Here is a 23701-nt window from a genome sequence, read left to right on the forward strand (position 1 = left end):
CTAACATCTTCATATGTTTTGTGATAATTAAATAAGATTATCAATGTATTGCTCTGCTTTCCCAACCCTGAGACACAATGCCTGACACCTACAGTTTAAAGGAGGAAAGGCTTAACTTGGCTGGTGGTTAGCATTTCAAGGGAAGTCATATGATGGCAGGAGGATGTTGCAAGTCAAAGATGCTCAGTTGATGGGAGTGGGAAGTTGATCAGAGGAACAGAGCCAGAAAGGAAGGGCAAGGGCCCATACACACAGTAATACCCAAGGTCCTGTCCCAGAAGTTTGCTTTACTAAGCCCTGGGCAACTCCAAGTCAATCAAATAAGCTTAACTACCACAGTCACTATAAAAGGCATATTGCAGAGTTATAGTAATTGTTTCCAAAATCAGTTATCATAATTTAACTTTTATCATATTCACCATAGCTTAATGTTTTGTGAAGAAATATATTACATTTCCAACTAAACTTTAGGTGATATTTAATTTGATTTGGTTTTAATTTAATTGATTTTGTCAGGACAGGTTAAGAGCTAAAACAAAGAATGTTAAAACTTCAATAACTGAACATGTTACAATGTATGTATTATACAATTCTGAGTCAAAAGCATATAAGAGATTAAAATAGTCTGAATGTTCTGTACATGTTCATTCTGGGAATCATTTGTTCCACCTGGGATTCAGAATTTTCTACAGAATTTGGCCACCTAATGAATGAATGAGGAGTCAGAGTAACTAGGAGGAGGGTGTAGGAGGAATCTCAGAGCCACATGTAAAATTGTTGCCTTTATTGATTGGCCAGAACTCAATCACATGGTCCAAATTAACGACAAAAAAGGCTGAGAAATTTGGTCAACTTCTGTGTAGAAGAAGAAAATGTCTCTTTGTTAAGCTATATCATTATGGAGATTCATTAGAATACCTCAGTAACCCCAAGCATAGGAATACAATTAAAACGTACACTACAAGTTCTTTTGATCCAACACAAAAATGCCCTTGTAAACTTTATTGTCCTTATTTTATAGATGAAGCAATTTTTAAGATCATATTGTGGTGGTAGAACAAAGATTACAATGCAGATCTGCCCTCCCGATCTGATTCCAGAGCCCTAGTTCTCAGCCAGCATGCTCTGTCTTTTCCCTATTCTGGAGCCCATTTATTTTCCCTTCTCTTTGCAGAAATAATGGAATGGAATGCTGCTTTAGCAGTAGATTAGAGAAAACTAAAACTTTCCTAATGAACAGTAAATAGCTCACTTAGGAATATTGTGAAATTTCATCTGGAAAACTTTAAAATTGATTTTCATCCCTTTGTTGATAGTTTAAACCTTATTCAGAATAAAGGCTAAAAAATAAACTACCAGAACGCCAATAAAAGTTCCTCCAGCATTGTCACCTGATGTCTTTTCAATGCGTCGGTAAGGCGTGGAGTAGAGACAAGAGAAAGAAAATACAAGTATGAGGTAAGTAACAACCTGGACTTGAGCCAGCTGTAGAGACAAACTAAAAAAAATGAAAGGCTAAAAAAACAAAAACACCCACCTCTCAATAGTCATTATGCTATATAATATTCCTTGACCCTGTCTATACTGATTACACCTCAAACACTAATTTTGGCAGATCACTGAAAAAAAAGATCTTAGTGAGTAATTTTAGAAAGACAAGAAATTAAGGATAGAGATTTGATGAAATGTTTCTTGCATTGTTTAAAACTACAAACATTTATATATGCCATACATGTATGTGTTTAATTAGATACAGTGTAAATATATTCAAATTTTTTATTCCTTCATTATATAAGGAAATAGTCATTGAAAATTTAAATATTAAAACATCAATAATATAGGGGCTTCCATAATTTGTATCCAATTGATAAAAACTGAACTAGCACTTTGAAGTTTTATGTATTTCATCCTTAAATCCCTTTATATTCATATTAGCATATAATGGAAAAGCTAAAACTACTTGGAGAACAAAACCCTTTACTGCTCTACTCCTTTTTGGAATGTAAAAGTTTAATCAGTAGAAACTAAGAAAGATGGAGAGAATTTCCCATCAAACTGAAATACTTCAATAAAAAGTATCTTGTATGTCATACTATGGTTTCACTTTAGGTTTGTCTATAAACTTGGGCCACAAAATTTTTGTCCATTTATTTAATTTTATCATTCAAGGAAAGCAATGTGTATGTTTAACATGTTTAACTTTCTAAAAACAAGATTATATTACCAAGATTTCCTACTGATATCTAACAACTAGAAACCTAGTATTTGTAAAATGAACTTCAGGTGCTCCATAGGCAGTCAGAATGTATTTTATCAGGCAGAAAGAAGACATTTTCCATATTGGAAGAAAATAAGAATCTGCTACCAAACAGATTAGTTCTTATATGATAGAATCATAGAAAGTTCAATTGGATTTCATGTGCTCTTGGATTAATTCCATGGTATTGTTGTAATGTATAATAAGCAACTTTTTTCTTAAAGAATCCAATATGAAATATGTCTGAAAGACAATTCAATAAGTAAATAGCTGTCAGAATCCAAGCCCTATAGGTATGATGAGTCTTTCCCCAAATCTTTGACAACTTCTTGTTTTTGCTAATAATGAAAAGTGTTTTAGTCATAAAGTAAATTTTCCTACTAGGATTACAGTTATTTGTTGTTAAAATTCAATTATGCAAAGTTAAGATTGAGCAGATGGACACAGAATAGCTTGGCAAAGAATCAAAGGGATTTTCTTGGTTTTAGGATACTGTGGTATAAAAATACAAAAGAAGTGTACTATTTTATGTCATACAAGTTAGGCCATATCCTAAAATAAGAACTTGAAATCTTTAAAAAGAAATCATAAAATAATACACAGGAAAAACAAATCTCTAAACACAAACTAGCCTAGTCTGTTATGGCTAGTGACTAAAGTTGCACTTACAATTTTGCAAGGTAGACAATTTTGCTTACTTTGTACAGCCAGTAGCCTAACCTACATGAGTGGTTACCAAATTTGTTACTATCAAAAAAAATTAACTACTCTATCATTTTGAGCAAGCAGGTGTTTAGGTTTTGTATTTTACTAAGATGTGTGTTCGTGTGTTTTGTGATAGGCAGCTATGTACTGATATTATAAAAGTCACAATTTCATCAATGACTTCTGAACACTCTTCTGTGATATAAAGGATTATTTCAAATTTTAAAGTATGCATATTTAAAGACAATATAACACAATGTTTTATACGACTTACTGTGATATTTATTAAAAAAACTGTTAAGTATCATTAAACTCAATCAAGATAGAAAATGGTTTTCCAAGTTGATTTTAATTCTAAAGAGAAAAAATCCTTCTTTCTTAACAAAATTTGCCAGATATTTGTCAGAAACAATTATTTTTAGGTGAAATGTTGCTATATTTCAATTAACTTAAATCTCAGATTCTAAATAATTTTAATAACTATGTAATGTACCAAGATACCTTTCATAAATAGATACATAGATCTTTTTTTACATAAAAACAAGTATTAGTGAATACTTCAATATAAATTGCTTAAAATTACATACATTTCAGAAGAATGATATTAACTTTACCTTGTTTCCTTCAAATCCTTTTTGGAACAAAGTGGAGTGTAATAAAAAAAAATGTAGAAACAAGGCAAACCTCATGATTGTTAATGTTTCACTTATATTAATTGCCTTATGTCTTTTGCAGGTAATAACCAATATATTTTATTTAAATGTGATGTTTCTATATTGTAAATGAGACAGTGTCATATAGAAAAAATTAAACCAAACAGGTAACAAACGGTGATATTCTGATTTTAAAAAGTTCTTCAGTTTTGAAAATATTATATATTTCTATGTTTTAGTGCACCAAGGTTTTTTTTTAATTGAGCAATCAAAGCAATTTCTCAAAGTGTTACAGGACGTCTACAATGTGCAAGACAGTTTAAAGCAGTCCAAGCATAGTCCAAACTAAGAATGTAGATTTTATAGTACCCTTTGAATTTAAAGGAAGATTGCACTTTTTATTAACATAGGTTAAATATATTCAGTTTTCTCATCTGTAGAGTGGGAATAAAATAAATCACATGAGGTTACAATAGGAATTTAACAACACAATGAATTTTTAAAGACTAGATCTATTCCTGAAACCTCTTATGTGCTCACTGCCTGCTAGTACATATTAAAATTATTATTATGAATCAAACTTTTGACTTTCCCATATATACAGCCTTAAAATTATGACAAGAACATGTTGGAAAGATTAAAAATCTCTATTGAGGTTTTTCAGTTTATACTGCATCACTGAGGAATCTAGTATGGAAAAAGATATGTAGTATTTCATATCATATGTTGTACAGATTCGCTTCACATAGTTAGTTTATAGATGGCCAAATCAGAAATTCAAAGACTAGGGCTGGGGATTTAGCTCAGTGGTGCTGCCCCGTGCCTCGAAAGTGCAAGGTCTCCAGTTTGTTCCCTAGTACCAAAAAAAAAAAAAAAAAAAAAAGAAAGAAAGGAAAAAAAAAAAAAAGAAATTCAAAGAGGGTCATTTGATCACCTTTCTCAAATTAGGGTTAATAGGCTCCTACATACAGTTGTTGTCAGATGTATTAAAATATATATCTGGTAGGAATATTTTGAGGACATTATAATACCATTCCAAGATTTACATAAAAGATGCCTAGATTTCCTTGCATATTTCTCTATTCAGCTGCTTGTTAAGAAAAGTAAAAACAATTCATAGTTGCAAAGAAATTGATATCAAATCCCTATTTACATTTCCATATGTTAAAACTTCTGAACTGTTGACATTACTGTGGGGAGAACTTCACTGTTTTAAGCCATTTTTGGCTTTTTATCTTAATGGAAAAAAATTATTTTGGTATAAGGATCGAACTTGGGACCTTGCCCTTGGGAGGCAAGCGCTGGAACCACTGAGCTAAATCCCCAGCCCTTAATGAAAAAAAAAAGTTTTAATGTTTTTAGCTAATACATTGCAAAAGTTGAATTTCTAACTTCTAGTAGAAACTCCAGATTTTAAAGAATTTCCTTTTTAAAAAAAAATGTAACAAAGAAATCTATTTCTTATACAGGTAGTGCTCATTGAAAGTATGTTAATGCTAATTGAAATATACACATTTCTCGAGTACAAATGTTATCAAGTTTGCTCCTCTGGACTTAATGTCCATATTTTTTCTGACTGAGGACTCCTTACTGCCACTGCTTTAGTATGGGAACTTTGGTCACATTCCTAAACTATCTTTTAGGATGAGATTCTTATAATCATTTTCTTTAGTCACATTTTATATCAATGCAATATTGACAATTCTTTTAAAAAACCATTTATGAACTTGCCTTCAAGTGAAGCAGAAAACATGAACTACAAAACTCTCGTTACAGATATTGTCCCATAGTACAGTGAGTGTACAGGAAAAAGACAGCACCATTCTGATATCCACAGCTTGCTTTGTTACTTTTAGTAATTATGAATGCAAAATAAAGATGCTTGGCCAAAGATGCCTACTGAATATAACTAAAATAAATTTCCCTTAAATACAACTCTCTTCTCTGGGTAAATTTACTTGTCATGCTCCCTAGATAGATAAGTTTCTGTGAGATGAAAAGTAACATTTAGTTCCTACAGGACAATGGAAATAGGTGGATGGATCTCCTCCAACTATCCCTCCTGTTTGCCACACTTGCTCTTTCTGCCTTTTTCTGGTTTAATAGGTTACTTAAGGAAAGATATTTACAGTTGGTGAGTCTATCTAATATAAAGTAGAATGTATCTTTTGCCCGATACATGAAGAGCCATAAGAAAACTCTAGGTGAAAAATATTCCTGTTGGCCTTTCCAAAATTCCTCTTAAAATTAAAGATCTTAAAAGTTTACATGATTTGTTAATTCCTGCACTACTTTTTTAAGGGAGAGCATATTTTTAGGGAATTTTTTTATTGCTTCTAAATAAGGAAATATGGCTGAGGTAAGGCACAGGGGATACACTATTTATAAGAATGGGGTAAACTTTGTAATCCTCAGCTTTCAGGGTTTTTTTGTTTTTGTTTTTGTTTGGGGAGTGGGGATTGAACTCAGGACCTTGCACTTTCCAGGCAGGCTCGGTGGCACTGAGCTAAATCCCTGGCCCTGTAATCCTCAGATTTAAATCTATTTCAAATGTTTAAAAGGAAAGAATTATCAATTATTTTCCTGTGTGCTAGACAGTTACAAGAGATGTTTAACCCAAAAACTTTTGGATTTTTGTAGAACACAGTGTTCTAACTAGAATTCTGCTTAGTTCTGGGAAGGGAGCTGTCAGGAAGGGAAGCTAGGGAGCTTGTTTCCCCTTAATGGGTTAGTCTTTTCCCAGACAGTGCTAATTCAGAATCATAACTGCGAAAAGTCAAATGATTTAACTTCACTCTGCCACTTTTTTCTTTATAACTAAATATTGTAAACCAAAAGTGTGCTGAAATTATTCTAACGCTCCATGAGAAAAATGGCTTGTTTCATTCTTTTCCAAGAGTATTTCATTACAATTTTCAAGCATGCTGGGATGCTGTAAGGATTCTCATAATTGCTTGAATGTCAATGTCGCTGACCATTTTTTAAAACACACCATATCATACCCATAATGGGCAAGGGAGAACTAAATGGCAGCACCAAAGTGCATCCGTCCAGACAAAAGGCTCTTCCTCAAACGTCCCCAAGTGGAGAGAATCTTTCCTAATATTTTCCAGTAGGGGGAACTAAAGACTCACCATCTGATGCTCTCGGCGCGGGGAGCCGCGCGCGTTCCTGCAGGCCGCCACCTAATCACCCGAACACGCATCAGACAGCTACCAGCGAGCCTGTGATCACACGTGGGCCTGGCCACACCGGGGCACCGCAGACCCTGGCATCCCTTTGATTTCACATGGGCTTTCTTACTCATCCCCGGTCCCGAATGACATTCTTTTGGTAGTGTTTTGCCTTAATTTTCGAGGTTTTATCCTCTTCGGACTGAAATTCGGTTTTGGGGTTTTTTTCTTTCTTTCTTTCTTTTCTTTAGGCTTCTGTTAACCCAGTTAGGTGGTCACCTTTCCTCCATCAGGGCCTGTGTTTTTCTGAACTTCCTTTCGAAGGTACCAGTCTGGGGAAGGTTAAGGGTCCGGGAATCCCCCACCCCACAACCTCCAAGCCCTTTGATCCCCGCCCCGCATCCTAAGCGTCCTCTGCTGAACTCGCTGGCATTCCACGACCCACAGCAAAGTCCTCATGGAGAGGTCACAAGGCCACTAAGTGAGAGAGGAGACGCCAGCCCTTCCTCTCCTGGGGGGATTGTGACGCGGGCCCTCAGATCCAGGCTAACACCGAGCCGCGAGGTTACAGATACCCCGCCCTCCTCCGGGGTTTTTTATTTTTTATTTTTTTCCCTCCCCATATAGGAAGTACCCACACACATCCTTCCCGGTCCAAGAGGTGCTTATGTTTCCTTTCCTCCTTCCAGCTCAGCTCCTTTTGCTAAAGGGTGAAGAGTGAGCGAGTGGGTGATTTGAACGGGTCACGAGGCTGCGCCCTGGGTCCGGGAGAATGATCTTTTTTCCAGAAAGCGCGTGCAAGCTCCGACAGACCGAGGGATGAATAATTAGGAAGAGCTTGCACGAAATCACTCACGGAGAAAATTACCTGCCCGTTAAACGGGACGCAGAGAGGAGCGGGAGGCCGGAGCCCACCTATCGCCTCGCGGCGGGAAGGAGGGGGATGGGGTGCCGAGAGGGCCGTGAGTTGACCGGTGGCCTGGACCCCAGCAGCCCGATTGGTCAATATCCGTTCCCCTAGGACTCTCCACTCCGCAGACCCCTCCCCAGGCTCCAGGGCGCCGTCGCCCCCGCTAGGGCGGAGTCTGCAGGGGGTGAGCTCAGCGCCACCCCCCTCTCCCGCCCCCTCCCCGGGCCGACTCCAAGCAGCTTTCATCGCTCCCCTCCCTCCCGCCTCCTCGCCTTCCCTCTCTAAGTCCTTCCACCCGCGGCAGCTGCGGGAGGAGGCGGACGCTCGGCTGCCAGAGCAGCGGCGGCTTCTGCCCGCCGGACCGCGCGAGCTCGGGCTCTCTCGGCGCAGGTCCGGCGCCCTCGCCTCGCCGCTCTCGCCGCAGCCGCGGGTGGCCCAGCCTCAGCCCGCCCCGCTCCCGCCCTCCCGCGCTCCTGCCCTCCCTCGCTCCCTCCCGCAGCCTCACCACGTAGGAGTTCGGATTCTCCACCCGACTCGTCCTGATTTCCCTTTTCCTCTCTTTTGGAAAGGAGAGAGGTGGAGGGAAGCAAGGAGGCTGCACAGGAGAGGCCCGCCTGCAAAGTGTTGCTCTGACACACCCTTACTATGGAAGTTAAGTGAAAAAACAAAAAACAAAACAACAACAACAACAACAACAAAACCAAAACCAAAAAAAACAAAAAACCCCCAAACCTCCGGGACGTGTTGCTGCTACGGAGAGGAGACGGGACCGAAAAGCAGTAGGCAGGCCAATGGTTTTTCTGCAGCGCGCTGGCAAGTTTGTGGAATACTTTCTAGGAATTAGGTCTTTTTCCTCCCCCGTCATCTTCTTGACTTGTGAAGAAAGAACTTGGCTTTGGATTGCAATGGAGCCTAAGGAGAGAGGGTTAGACACACTTGAATAATCCCTCCGCCTGGGGTGAATTTGTGGGAATTTAGGAAGCCAGAGTGGAAATACAGCAGCCTTTGAAGTGCCCTCCGTTAATTTGGATGGATCTAAATGTGCGCTATTCAAGACCTCTCCACCAACCCCTTCTGATCTTGAGATTTGCTCTTCTTGACTAATTAGTATCTAGGAAAGACTAAACTTCGGAACTACCTCTTTTTTTGATACTTATTTTTGTAGTTTTCTCTCTGGGATTGGTTTCTTAAACAATCTGGATCCTTTTTAATATGTCAAAATGAGTCTGCTGATGTTTACACCACTACTGCTCTGTGGATTTTTATATGTTCGGGTTGATGGTAAGTTTTAAATGCTTTTTAAAATCATTTACCCCTTCCCCTCCAACGTTTATTCCTTAGCCTGATGTGGGTTATAAATTAAATAACAGGATGTCTGTTAGTCTGTTTTGGTCAGATAGGAACTCTTTAGGGGCAGAGGTTTTTCATCTTTTGTTTCTGAACTGCTATAAGTGGAACATGTTAGTAGTCACCTATTGTTAATATTGTAATTAACTGAAAGGTTGGATAATGAGTGATGGGCTCTCAGCTTTGTTGAAAAAAAAAGAAATATGAAAATCAATCTCTTGAAAGTGTAATACTGATTTGCCTGCTTTCTAGTTGGTGTTCACGGCTCTAAACTTTAGACATTCAAGTGAAGAACTAGAGTAACACTGCAAGCTGGGTTTAGTGGGTGAGGAATTTGGACTGGCCGACTCGGGGATCAGTGTGTATCACCTGTGAACCAGGTGAATTTGTCCTGCCATGAAATTAGAGTAAAGAATTTAGATCACAGAGAAAACTGTCCAAGTGCGAGTGGGCGAGACTCCAGGAAGGGGGTAGCATCGGCTCCGAGCTGGCTGCAGGCGCGCTCAGCTCTGTCCCCAGTGGGCAAACACAATGGGGACCTGAAACAGGTGCTCTAGGTGTCTCCCTCTAGGGTGAGTCGGTCCGCCTAGCAGACAGGATTCTGCGTCTGCAGCTCCTGTCTTTTGTTCTGATTTGGTTTCCTGGGATATTTTTATGGGATATCGGTTTCTTATGAGACAATTTTTGTAGGTCTTTTGAATGAAGAGTGGAAATAATCATTAACATGCGTTTTGGTTTGTTTTCATAAAAAGCAAGACAAAGAGTATATAGTATTAGTCTTTTAGGAACATTAATTTTTATATCAATGGAAACTATTGGTATAAAGACAGAGGACCAGAGCATGGCTTCACAGAAATGTGGATAGTAACACTTATAATTTTCAATTACTGTATTTGTAAAGAATCTGAGCTCTATTAGTCCAAATGTTTGAGCCATCCTAAAAGTGTGTTGCTACATAAACTTTTCTTTAGCGTTTGCATGCTGGACACTGCCTATTTTTGCCCATCTGTGGGAGCTAACTTTGTTCCTGGCAGCTGCTGCTGCACTGAACTTAATGTATGGGACTCAAAGAGGAAGCCTTTCTATAAACATGAGGGATACGGATGAGTTTACCTACTGTCAAGTGGCTGTTTTCAATCACAGACTACATAAGCGCCTTTGCCCCCCAGCAATAGTAGGCACAGAACGCAATGCGTGTGTGCACACTGCGCCTCTCTTCCCCTTCAAAGTACAGTAGTGGATGTTCAGGCATTGATCACTGTGAATTATACTGTGGCTATATCTATAATAATTTTCCGTGCATTTTCTTCTCTACTGTATTTACCTTTACAATACATTTACATTACCATAAAGAAACGATTTTACATATTCCAAATGTATTCAATTATCATAAGAAGACTTTGGTATGGCTTTTTAAATAGTAAGTTCTCATCAACCATGATTTTACATACCCCAGTAACAAAAATGCATGAACAGACTACACATTAGACTCTGGAATTATCTGCAAGATATTTTTTGTCCTAAATCAGTGTGTCTCTGGGAGAAATACAAATTAAATTGCTCACTGGAAGAGACAGAGAGAATCAGAAGAGCTTGGTTTTACAGAAGAAAATTAATGTACCAGGGTGTTTGGAGATATAAGAAACAAATGCAATTAACCAGCTTGCTGGAACAGCAGTAGCAAAACATCATTTCTCCCTTCCTTCCCTTCCTCCTTCCCTCCTTCCTTCTCTTCCTCCCTCCTTTTCCTCCTTTAGTTTGGTCAATCTTTCTTTCCCTTTCACACCAACCCCCTCCTTCTCTAAAGACACACCTAGAACCTTTGTTCTGATTTAACATTATAGGATGAGGGGACAGTTTGTACTTGAGCCATACTTATTGCAGAATTTATAGTAATGTAATGAAAAATGCCTAGTAGTTGAAGACTGAAGACTGAGAAAGCAATGTAAAAATGTGTGTGTGTGAATCTCATTTTTTCTTTAACATCTTCTGTGTTGAAATCATTGAATACTGGGCACATTCTTACAGAATCAGTGCGTAAATTACATGTTTGACATTGGCTTGCCTTTGGATACTTCAGAATGATGACAGCTTCTCCTTGGGGATGGTTGAAAATTTGGAATGTGGACAACACTGCCCTCTAGGCTGTTTCAACACCTTGGGACCCAGTGTTCACTGGTCTAATGAGGGGTTTAGTTTGTGGGAGAGCTAAGCTTTGTTACCCTACCAGGATTCTTTGATACCTACTTACTGATTATCCTTCATGGGGGTGTGTGCTTATTGTGCACATGAATTTCAGATTTAGAGAAGCTTGTACCATTTCAAAGATATACTGACTGTCCTTGTGCTAGACACAGAAATTAATTTTATTCGGTGACAAATGATACATAGATTTGCATTGAAATTTGCTTGGTAGGTTATTTATATGTGCATTTTTATAGTGTGTGAAAAAATGTTAAGAGTTTTGCAAAAAAAAAAAAAGAGAGTTTTGCCTCCCTTTAGAAAATATGTGCTAATATTATTTATGATTTTTCAGGATCCTGTCCCTGTAGCAGTCCTTAGAAAATAAATTTTAAGTTAGTTGAGAACTACAAACTTTTCTATTTGTGATGTAAATAAAGACTTTCTCATCGGATCCAGACTAATTAATCACAAGCAGATTTTTCTATGATTATATAGGAGGATAGGTGTTGAGATTTAGCCTTTGTTTTCCAGATTTTCTTTGTTTTATAATAATAATTTTAGTCTTGCATTGACAATAATGTGAACCATGGCAAGACTTGTTTTTTATCTCAGCTTTATCTCATACTTTAATCTAGTGACATTTGATAATACTTTTAAAAGGTGTTTTTAAAATGAGAATTTTTTTTCCTTCTTTTCCCTGTAACAAAATCTCAAATGACAATGACACACATGATATTTGGGGGGGGGGCAATGAAAATGTGTGTGCATAGTACACATGTATAATTTCATATAGGTTTATACATTTTCCTAAAGTGCTTTTTTTCAGTAAAGGGCTCATTCTCATAGCCATATGTAGCCCATTTCAGAACTTAAATTGAATATAAGTAACCTGAAATTTGTTCTTGGAGCTATGCAGTAATATCATGTTTGAATTGGCTTTGTTTGAATGACCTCTGATGCTATGCAACATGTGAACAATAAATCAAAAGTCTTTTTCAGAAATATTAAACGAGACTATTTTAAAGAAAATAAAAGTCATGATTCTACAAAAAAGAACAATTGTGATCATACCTTTGCTGAACAGAATAGCATCTGTTACAATGAAAGTATGGATACATAGCACATTTCATAAATATGGATACATATATAGTGATGAAAGAATCTTCTGTGTGTGGGATATGTGTGTCTAGGAATACTTACTTAAGAGTTTATATAATCTATAGAGGATTCCTGTAAGCAATTCGGTTTGTGGAGAACATTGTAGTAAAAAGATTTTTATCCAACATATCTTTTCCTTTTCTTCTTCTTTTCCTACTCTTTCTCTACTTCTTCCTTTCCTTCTTTTCCTTTTCGTGGGCCTGGTAAAAGAAATTAGAGAAATATTTGAAGAAAGGAGATAGATTTACAAAATCTGCATTTAATGGTGATATGTTAATAATGTTTAAACTTTAGGTATATCCAGTTAGGGTTCTGGCATCTTAATTTTTCTTTTATAGTGCTACATAACTTTATGTGAACTTGCTTTGTATGGATCCTATTATTTCTGAGACAAAAGTTTCCAGACCTGAGTTTAAGTGGAAATGGGAAATGGGAACTTATATAATACCTGTCCACTGATTTATTTTAAAAGAATTTTTATGTTTCCTATAGTGTCTCCAGGTGTAGATTTATCAACCTAAGTAGACACACTGACATCAATATTTATTTTCTTTGTCTTTTAAAAAATGATTGAAGAAAGAGTGAACAATTATAGTGTTTTAAAGAGAATCTCCCAGTAACCCTTTCAGTGTTTTATAGGGTGTTATACCATCATAAAGATGTAAAAATAGCATCTACACAGAGTGACATACTCATCCAAAATACTTCTCTAACTCAAAGGAGGGTTGGAGTAACCTGGGCTGCTGTTCTTAGCATTTGCTGAAGTATTTCCACCCAGTCCTTAGGGTCTTTCATCTAATTCCTCCAGGTTTTATGCTAGTGTTCAGGCTTATGCTGATCCTTCTCAAATTGCCCTCATGATTTCATGGCCGAATATAAAATCCATGAGGGTGCCTCTTGGCTCTTCCGTACTTGGAATCTCCAGCTGCTGGATCAGTACCTGACCTGTGCCTCTGACAACCTGACATCTTGACTGGAAATCTAATGATAATACATTAAACTTGTGTCCATGATAAAATCTGTTCCTTTTTCTAGTAATTTCCGTCTCAGTAAATGTCTTCACTATTCAGTTTTTTTTTTTAATGACACAAAACATGAATCTCTCTTGACTTGTTCTCAAAGCCTATATCCAGCTTGTTAGCAAACCCTTTGAAATCTCCCAAGGTGCAAGCATTGATTCCTCCTGCCATATTTTATGAACCTGTTCAATCCTATGTAGATCTGAAAGAATTTTACAGTAAATATCGCAATGTTTGCACCCACATTCTACCATTACTTTCCTATACTGGACTAGAACATATCTATCCATCAATCTATGCCCCTATGCACCCCTTAATTAATCTTGTTTCCTATCCCAGTTGTCTGCACAGTGTCCAGAGGAACCTTCTAAAACTGTAAATGAGGCACATGCCTTCCTGTTGCTATTGCTCATGGCTTCTACTTAGACCTCTTCACGAAAGTGTACAAGACTCTACAAATTCAGACCCTTCTCTTCCTCGCTGGCTTCATCTTCCCATACTCTAAGTAGAATGTGTATTCAGAAATTTCTTTTTGATCTTCTTTCCTGATTCACAGCCTTTGGATTTGGTCTTTACTGGAAATTGTCTAAATCTTTGTCTTGCTACATATTTCAATTGACTTAATAAAGTTCTTTTTTCAATATCATGTATTTAGAAACATCAGTGTGTTGAGTCATTTTTACCAAAAAAAAAAAAAATTGGTGTAACAAAGACATAAGAATACATTTATATGGAGAAAAGTTTTACTTTGGCTCATAGTTTTGGAAGTCTACTACCCCATTCAGTAGGCCTGTGGTGAGGTAGCATATTATGGTGGGTGGGTGTGGTAGGGCAAAACTACTCATGTGATGGGCACATTTTTTTTTTTTAAAAAGGAAAAGTGGCTGGGAGCTCACTATCCTCCTAAAGGGCACAGCTTCAGTGATTGAAGGTCCTCCCGATAGGCTGTACCTCCTTAAAGTTTTGCCACTTGCTATTAGTAACACTTTAAGAACCAAGGTTTTAGTGAACTGGCATTTGTTGGACATTCAGAATTTAAACTCAAGCAACGTGGTACTCTATCTAGAATTGCTCCTGTTGAAATGGTATTGGGGGGCCCCATTTACTTGTGTTAAAATAATTTTCATAGCATGTATCACCTCCTGGGGATGTGTGTGTGTGTGTGTGTGTGTGTGTGTATGTGTGTATGTATATATTTATACATTAAGAATTGGGGAAAAAAAAGAATTGGAAAGGGACTGACAATTCACCCTATCTACAAACTAAAATATTAGAGTGCCACAACTGCATAAATGATGGCAAAAACCATGAGATTCCTGGTTCAGAGATGAAGGACTTTACTAGTCATGCTACAATAAGGAGTGTTAATTTTCCTAACTGCTGAAGGCCCCCAGGGGAGGTTCCTAGGTAGATGAGATACACACAGTGGATTAGCCTCACAGTTTAAGAACCCTGACCTTGTGACCTGAATGTTTTATAATGGTATAAGGTAATTTGACTAACCTTTTGGTCCTGGAGAAAGATGTTACCTTTATGTTGGACTTTAAGCAAATCTGCTTTCTGCTCTAGAAGGAGACTATATTTTCTAAGGCACAGGAACTACAGCTCAATAAATATCCTTGAAAATATAGTTTGGAGGGTCGGGTATTTAGCTCAGTGGTGCCACCCCTGTATCACAAGCCCAAGGTCCCGAGTTCCATCCCCGGTACCCCCCCCCAAAAAAAATAAATAAATTAAAAGAAAATATAGTTTGGAAGAAGAGAGCACTTAGTCACTGCTGATAGCAAGACATGTAGAAATAAGAGAGACCAACATGTTCTCCCAATGGTAGTTAAGTATAGGTGTTGGTTTGTTTGTCTGACTCTTCCACTAAGCTTCTATGACAAAGAATTAGCTTTGACTGTCATGTTTACCAGTACACCTTCAGTGCTTAGTGCACTGAATGACACATAACAGGTAGTCAAATATTTGCTGAATAAATGAAAATATGCTTGTGGTGTGCTTTTGAGATATAAAAGTTCATACCTTAGCCCAGTGCATGAAATGCTTACCATTTGAAGTAGATTTGTGTATATGTTTGTGTGTGTGTGTCTGTGTGTGTATGTATAGGAAAAGGGAGTTATAAAACATACATATTGACTTAAATTACATCATGATTTCTGTGATTTAGTGTTATGCCTTTCACTTGGCAAAAGATACAGAATTGGTCATTTGCTTCACTATGTCTCTTTTCAGCCAAATAAACAATTTTTAATGCTGATTTTCATATTCTTCTCTTATCCTCAAATCAACACTGCTGTGTGCTTCTTACACATCATGGAGTGGCATGGATATTTTAACAAAGCACTCCTTCACATGCGTCTAGTGTTCCTTAATTGAAGCGTACACAGTCCCCAGCACTGAGGAACATGCACTTATGTGATGACATATAGTCCAAGAATTGAAACTATACTGTACACTTAGGATAAGGTTCATTTTCCAGTTAAACATTAGCAGCAAATAAAAATGATTATTCTAGTTTAAAGGTAGAATCAAACAGATTAGTTTTAAGTTTGGTCACCAAATATATAGCTCTCTAATGAAGGAAAAAAAGAGGAAGATTAAAAGTATTATTCCCAGTAATGGGCATTGTCCTGCCCTGTCTGTCACAGCCATGACACTAAACTGAGATATATTTTGGAATTTTGCAATTGGGATCTTCTTTGTAGACTTACTTTTGATATGACTCTAAGTTCAAGAAGTATTAACTGGATAATTTATTTTTCAAAATTCAGATAAAAGTCAACATAGTTATTCTCTAAACTTGGTATTTAAATATTTTCTTCCCCGCACGAGCTTCATTGAGATGTACTTCACATATGACAAAACTTATCCACTTAAAGTGTATGGTTCAGATTTCTAAAAATATTAACGTTGTGCAGCCGTTAATTTTATACCGACCTAAATTTATAATGTTTTTATCGCCCCAAAAACTTTGAAGCTTGTTCTTTGTTTTCTACTGCTGCCTCAATAATAGGAAACCACTGGTCCAATTTCTGTTTCTAGAGATTTATGTGTTCTGAACATTGCATGAAATGGAGCCATGCAAAATATGGTACAGTACTTTGGGACTAGCTTCTTTAGCATTAGGCCATTTCCTACTTTTCACTATGATGAATATTGTGGCTTTGAACATTTATGTGCCAATTTTTGTGTATGTCTTTATTTAACCTAGAGTAGAAATGTTGGGTCATGTGATAAATCTATATTTAACCTTCTGAGGATTTTCAAGACTGGTTTACAAAGCACCTGTGTCATTTTACATTACCATTTACCTCATATATGAAGTAAACAATCTCTTTTAATTTAAAGAAACTGTTGAATGGCCTTTATGAGTTGTATTTCATGTTTTGGAATGAAGCAATTTTGATTACAATAATATGTCTTACCTTTCCAGTAGTTCTGATTTCTATCCCTTCAGTAATAATTACCTCCTAAATTTTCAGTTGTCCTTTAAAGTTTTAAGACTACAGTTAACACAAATAAACTCATCACTTTTACCAGAGGCCTCAAGAATATTAGAGATAAGTCATAAAATGAAAGCATCTCAGAGCTAGAAGAAATATTTACATAATTATGCACAACTCTCTTACTGGTTGACTACATGGGGAACTGAAGCTATGAGTTTTTATGTACCTTGTCTCAGATCTTATTGCTATTTAGTAACAGAGCTGAATCTGGAGCACAGGAATATTTTATTTCTATAACAGACCCCCATCCCCTGGGTGAGGATGCACACACAGCAGGAGGTGAGCAGCCACAAGGGGTTTTACCACTGTGCTCTGCCTCCTTTCAGATGACTGCTGGCATTAGATTCTAGTAGGAGCAAGAACCCTACTGTCAACTTCCTGTTCCAGGGGACAAGGCTTGCCATCCTTACAGCACTCTAATCCACACCCTCCTCTCTTTTTTCACCACTGGGGACCAGTTTTGTGGAAAAACTCTTTTGCACGAAACTGGTCCTTAGGTCCAAAAGGATTGGGGACTATTTCTAGCTTTCTAACCCTGAAATATAGTGAAGAGTTCCATATTGCTGTTACTGAAAATGAGCAGCTGTTTTCTGAACAGATCAATAAGAGAATTAGCTTGGACTTGTTGAGGTTATCATTTGACTCAACACATGCTTATTGAGCACCTGTTTATAGACAAGACAACTTGCTGGGTTCTGTGAGAAACAATGACTTGTTAAATCGATCCCACCTTCAAGGAGATTACTACTTAGCAGGAAAGGTAAGAAATGTTCAAATCACCAAAATAAAAGTAGGTCTGGTAAAAGGTAACTTGACATACACAACAGAGTCTGGGAACTCCAAGAAAGAGTAGGAGATTTCTAGCAGTACAATCTGAGAAGGGTCAACACTAAATGTGTCACTACAGCTGGGCTTCAGATGAACAGTGGGGTTTTCAGTAGGCGAGATAATCAGAAATTGCATTTCAGCCAAAGGAGGAACAGGAAGAAATGCAGCAACAGGGCAAATGTGTGATAGGGAGAGGGAAGATGTTTGATTTGACTGCAGTATAGTTTGTCTGCAGGAAAAAGGGATAGTATGATGATTAAAGTGTCAACAAAGACAACTGAATTTGAATTAGTAATTTAACCTGTCTGTGCTTCAGTGTACTAATATGTTAAAGAGCCATGGTAATGATGTCTCTCTCATATATTTGTTGGGTAGGTTAAATGAATACACACACACATATATAATTACACAAATATATCTGAATAGTGCTTGGTATTTCATAAGCGGCGTCTAAGTGTTACTTATTATTTTCATTGGTAGTAATCTTTTTATCATATTATTATTCCCTGCCTAGTATGAACAAGGAAATAACTAAAAGAGGACGTTAGCTTCCAAACTAATTTTTGGCTATATTTAAGATACCTTTTAATTTTCATATGATGTTTCAAGCATGAACCTTCAGGTTGCCCCTTAAGTGGACTCATCTGTGGCCACACCTGTGCAACTGTGGTGAACGTGCTATGACATGTGTGTTTCCATTGCATCATATGCTGATTACAGAACAAATGGCATTCCCAAGTGAATACCATTGTGAATGAAAGGAGTAAACAAGACAGGCATACTACAAATACCAATTTTTGTTAACAAATAGAATATGCTGGTATAATACTATATTTTGTTTCATGTTTAGTGATTTATATTTTATCCGGAAATTTTTACCTAGTGCTTTTGATATAAAGTACCAAGAAGATAAATCTTGTTTAAGACAAATTTATTGGGTTCTAAATGAACCCTCCCTAGTACAGAAAAAATTTTAAAATTAACATGATCCTCTATTTTTTTTTCCTGTATAATCCACTTGTCTTTCTTACCTGCAATCTGGATATTGATTCTAATAATTTTTTATAATTATCTATTATTCAGATTTGTATTACTAGTGGTTGTATATATCAGAAAGGATAATCGGAATAATACAATATCATTATTATTGAGGAAGGGCACCTGGAGTGTCCAGAAGCTCTGCATTTCATTGTCAGTTTTCCTGTTTATTAACTGTTCATATAGGTCCTTTCCAAAAAATGACGAGATTGTAATGTGTAATCTCCAGTCTCCCAAACTGAAATTCTGTTATTCTAAGTACTATTGTTTATTAGTATTCTTGAGTATACTTGCAGGATAAAATTTACCCAGGAAAAAATTACCCAGAACCATAAACATCTAACTTTGAGAACAATCACAACCCATTGTCCAATCTGCATGTGGTCTGTCCCTGTGTTTGGATGTGAACTCAATGATATGGATATGGAGGAGAAGGAAATATCACTACTCTAATGAGTCACACCTACTTTTCATTCATTAATGACCCAATAATACTTATGTTTTCTTTATGAATATATAGAATTTTAAAATTAAAACTGAGAAAATAATGCTCTGATATCAGTGTATTTCAAGTTTATGACCACTTTAACTAGAACCATATGCATCCTAGATGTTTTCCTCAGGAGGGTTAACAGCCATTTTTTAATTTCTGTGGCAAGGATTGATGTGGGATTTCTTTCCCTTGATTTTAGTCACAAACCTTTTTGGAAATTAGCCGGAGAGCATGGCATGTAACTCAACTATCCCATTATACTGCTTTTCAAGTTTAAACAAGGAACACCCATCCTAAACCAGACTGGAATTTAAGGGATTTGTTCAAAAACCTCTGCCACAGTTATAACCAATTAAAAGGCTCATAAGTATGATCAAATACCAGAGAACTTTGACTTTCAACAAATTAAGTCAAGAGCTTTTCTTTTAAGGAACAGTTTTAAATCTTTATAAATCAAGGTTAGAACCACACTTAAAAGTTGTACCATACATGTTTCTAAATGCTAAATAGCAAAGACTTACCATATAGTTAAACTAGTTTGTTTAGATATATCTGATGATCATAGAATATAATTTTCAACATATTAAATTATGAAAATTTCACAATGAATTTAGCAACAGGCAATCTCAGTGGTGTTTTATATCTTCATTTCAGAAAGAATTTCAAGTTATTGTCCAAAGAAGAGTGCAATAATTGAAAACTTAATTCACTGTTGATCTATTAAATTAAGGAAGACATTTTCCTTTCCCCTCCTTATGTATCTAACAGCTGTTGTATTCTCCAGTACCTTTAATGTCAGCAATAGCAAAAAAAATCCAAAAACCAAATACCAGTTATATTTTTCACCCTCCCCATCTTCACCATGAGTTAGAGAAGAAACTTAGAGAAGAATGTAATCTTTAAACAAAAATGCCTGGTACAACATTAATCAGCATTGTTTTTTGCTTTTATGCAAAATACAAATTGAAGAATAGACTATTTAATTTGATGGTCTCAAATATTTCAGCACAATTTTCTCCTTCCCTCTTGAGGTAAAAACTAACAAATCTTGATGTTGTTAGTCAGTTGTGGATTGCATCCTCTTTTTCTCCTCAAAACATGGCCAACACTGCTTCATAACTTTACCAGAAAAGAAATGCTAGCAAATTCAACTGGGGTGGTTTTCACTGGCTGTTGTGAAGCCTGTAAGTGATTTTGTAGCTGAGTATGGTTTTAAGTGTTTCAATTCCACTATTACGATTTGAAATCTTGAGTAATGTCAATTTTTAATACAAAATGAAAGAAAAATAATTGGGAAAATATGTATAACATATGTGTATGTACTTTGGCCAAATATAGCTCTTTTCATCCTCTCTTCATACTATAAGATAGGGATAAATTGAATTTGATCCCTGCCCTATCCCCACAATCCAACAGAAAACTTTATTTCAAGAAGATTTTCCTGGCTATGAATTCTTATTGTACTTTTCTGTTAAACTCTTAACACCTGTGATGTTTGTCAACTGGATGGCATGAAAGTCTCTAGATTTTCTAAGCTTTCAGTAAATGTGTCTTTATGTTAAATTTAAATTCCAAGTTTACTTAAATTTTCTTTTAAAAAAACTTCTTAATTTTTCAAACAAGAGCCAAACATGACATACAAATAAGACAACCAGGAAATACTTTTGTAGTCTCATCTCCATCAGGATTCAATTCTATGCTTTCTAAACAGGGAGTGCTATAGAAATTTATGCATAAGTTTTGCATTGAAAATGATCCAAGAAGCTCAGGATATACCTGTGAGGGTGGATCTTTATGCACTATAAGGGGTTGGTAAGGATGGTGCATTGAAAAGTAAAAAACTGGGCATTTGAATAGAGTGAATTGGTCCAGCATTTGACACTCAACTATATAGCAAGCAGACAAGCTGATATTTAGTTCTATAGATTGTGAACATTCACATAAAACAGAATTATTTAGCATTTACTGAATCCTTTTTGATAATCAATTTGGGATCAAATGCAAAAGAACATGTGTCTGCTTTGTATGACCTCGAATTCTTCCGTTTTCCTTTTGAGCAGATGACATGCCTTCTTTGCTGACTGATATTGGTTGCTAGGAGAAGTGCACTGGTTTGGTCCCTTCTTATCCAGCAGTAAAACTAAAGAGTGTATTGAGCGAGAGAAAGAAGCAGAACACAGTACAGGCCATGAATCATGACTTCTCTCCAATATATCCACTTTGCTCCCATTTTTTTCTTTATAAACTTTTGTTTTTACCAATGATGCTTTCTTTCAGCCATTATCTGTAGTCTTTCTGGAGCCTGAGGGAATGAGGGTTGCTAAAGAGAGACTATGCTGCTGAGAGTCCGCTCAGAGCAGTAATAAAAGCCTTGAGAGTTATTCATTGGGCCACATGAGTGAGAATGCCCTACTCAGTGAATAGCATCAGTCAGCTGCCTTTGAGTTGGGGTGATTAATACCTTCTGTTTTTAATGGGGGGTGGGAGGCTGACAAGAAAGGTCTTCATACTACTTTGACTATTTTGCAAATTAGGGCTTATACATTGTCAAAGCTTTTCACAGAGAAGTTGCTAAATTTTCAATACCTGCAATAGTCTTTATTTTTAAACATAGTGTTTTATGAACTGTTAATTGTGACTACTGTCAAATGAAATGGAAATGGAGAAAATATCTCAAATGAGCACTTACAAAATCAGTTAGCCGTTCTATTTTGGCAGTGTTTGTGATGACACTGAACTAAATGCATGATGTCAGTGATCATAGTCAAAATGTTGTCTAGGCAGATCTGTTTCACAACATCCAAATAACATTCTTGTTTGTTTGATAAAGAAACTAATTACAATACTCTTGAGAGTTTAGAGAAACATCTAATGAGAAAGTGTTAAGGGTGGCAGGTGTTAGTTTCCCATGAGCACTTGGATGTAAGGGACAGCCTGTGATTTACACAGAAGTTATTATTTTTATGTATAATGTATGCATGTATGTTTTATCTTTAGAATACTTTAGTATAGGGAATTAGCAATGGTACAATTATAATTTTCATTACCTCTTTATATCTTTCCATTACTTTAGGCATATAGCACAGTTCAAATAAAATTGCTTGTGGATGAGTCTTGTGGATCATCTGATAGTCATAGACATAGCATTTTCCAATTCTTGTGTCCTGTGTGGAAATGGAACACATATGCTAATGCTGCTCTATACTGTTTTTCAGCATGAGTTTCATGCTAACAGGCTGATAATAATATTTAGATGGTAAATTAAGCCAACCATTAGATTTTCAAAACATTTATTCTGCTTCTTGTTGTAAATTTCTATTTCTGATGTAACAGCCTAATCTGGTCCTTTTACGTATACTCATGTTCATTTAAAAGTTTTTACTTTAGTCTAAATATGAGAACAAATCTCGCTTAAAAGATTCTGTGTGATACTTCCTATAACCTGTTTTTCACTCTGCGGAAGTGAAATATCTTGTTAAGAGGTGGTAATACCCAAGGGCAATCAAGGATAAAAATGTAACGATTTGGTGAGTGATGTCTAGAGATCAGCTTTAAGTGAGATCTGATTTATCATCTTTATTAGTGATATGAAGGAGAGAAGAAAATGATAGTGAAATTATGTTTCTTTAAAATAGAAAATCATCAGTAACTTTCTTCCTCCATGAAAATTATTGAGTTATTTAAAAATTTAGGCAGACAAATCTCTTAGAGTTAAGAGCTAATGCTTTATTTAGAATATAAGTGTAAACTAATTCTTCAGGGAAATAATCAGAAATCTAGATATTTAACTAGAGGGAGAAGGCAATGAAGCAATAACACTGAAAGGGCCCAGGGGATAAGTGCAGGAGTAAGGGGAAGCGGAGAATGTGACTCAGATTAGAAGTGTTGCGTCCTGGTTTAAGGGCCACGAGATTATAGCGCCCATTTTGGAAGCATTGTCTCGCTGAGGATATTCTCTTTAAGTGAATGTGACTTAAGTACAGTTGAAATAGTCCCTTCACTCTGTACCTCACTTACAGAGGATATGAGAGATTTTGGCTGGTTAAACATAGGAGTTGGTACAAAGATAGATTCTTTAGGAAGATGCCTATTTAAAACTAGAGAAGGTTGTGCTTATTATCCCTATGTATCCCAGCCTATGCTGATGAATAATACTAATAAGACAGACCCTATTTGACATTTTGAAATATTGGCAGAAAACTGGCAAAAATGTAATTGTATTTAAAATATTTCATTAATTACTTTTAGGACTGTGTTGTGAGAAAAACTCGGAAGCAATAAGCTGTGTGTAAATGAAAAATACGCTTCTATCAAAAACATTATTAATTAAGTTATAGGAATTACTTAGTATAAAATTGCATTGTGGTTCGAAGGAAAAGTAGAAGTTCTGTAAGTCCACTCTATAAAGAGGCAAGAATTTAATCCGA

General features: G+C 36.4%; 1 protein-coding gene across 14 annotated transcripts in view; it reads left to right on the forward strand.

Annotated features, from left to right (window-relative positions):
- Positions 1 to 23701, forward strand: part of Robo2 (roundabout guidance receptor 2) — a 1655220-nt gene that overhangs the window by 1067132 nt on the left and 564387 nt on the right. For 2 of the 14 annotated variants that reach the window (XM_004842194.4, XM_087208389.1), the window contains exon 1: positions 8252 to 8979. The exons of the other annotated variants lie outside the window; for them this stretch is intronic. In XM_004842194.4, coding sequence (XP_004842251.1) covers positions 8919 to 8979 — 61 coding nt within the window. In that variant the 5' untranslated portion in view covers positions 8252 to 8918. Of the gene's footprint in view, positions 1 to 8251; positions 8980 to 23701 lie in introns of those variants that run through there. 14 annotated transcript variants of the gene reach the window in all.

Source organism: Heterocephalus glaber, unplaced genomic scaffold, assembly GCF_053883595.1.
Source record: "Heterocephalus glaber isolate CG9 unplaced genomic scaffold, H.glaber_assembly_v1.0 deba00000122, whole genome shotgun sequence".
In the NCBI taxonomy this organism is placed as follows: domain Eukaryota; kingdom Metazoa; phylum Chordata; class Mammalia; order Rodentia; family Bathyergidae; genus Heterocephalus; species Heterocephalus glaber.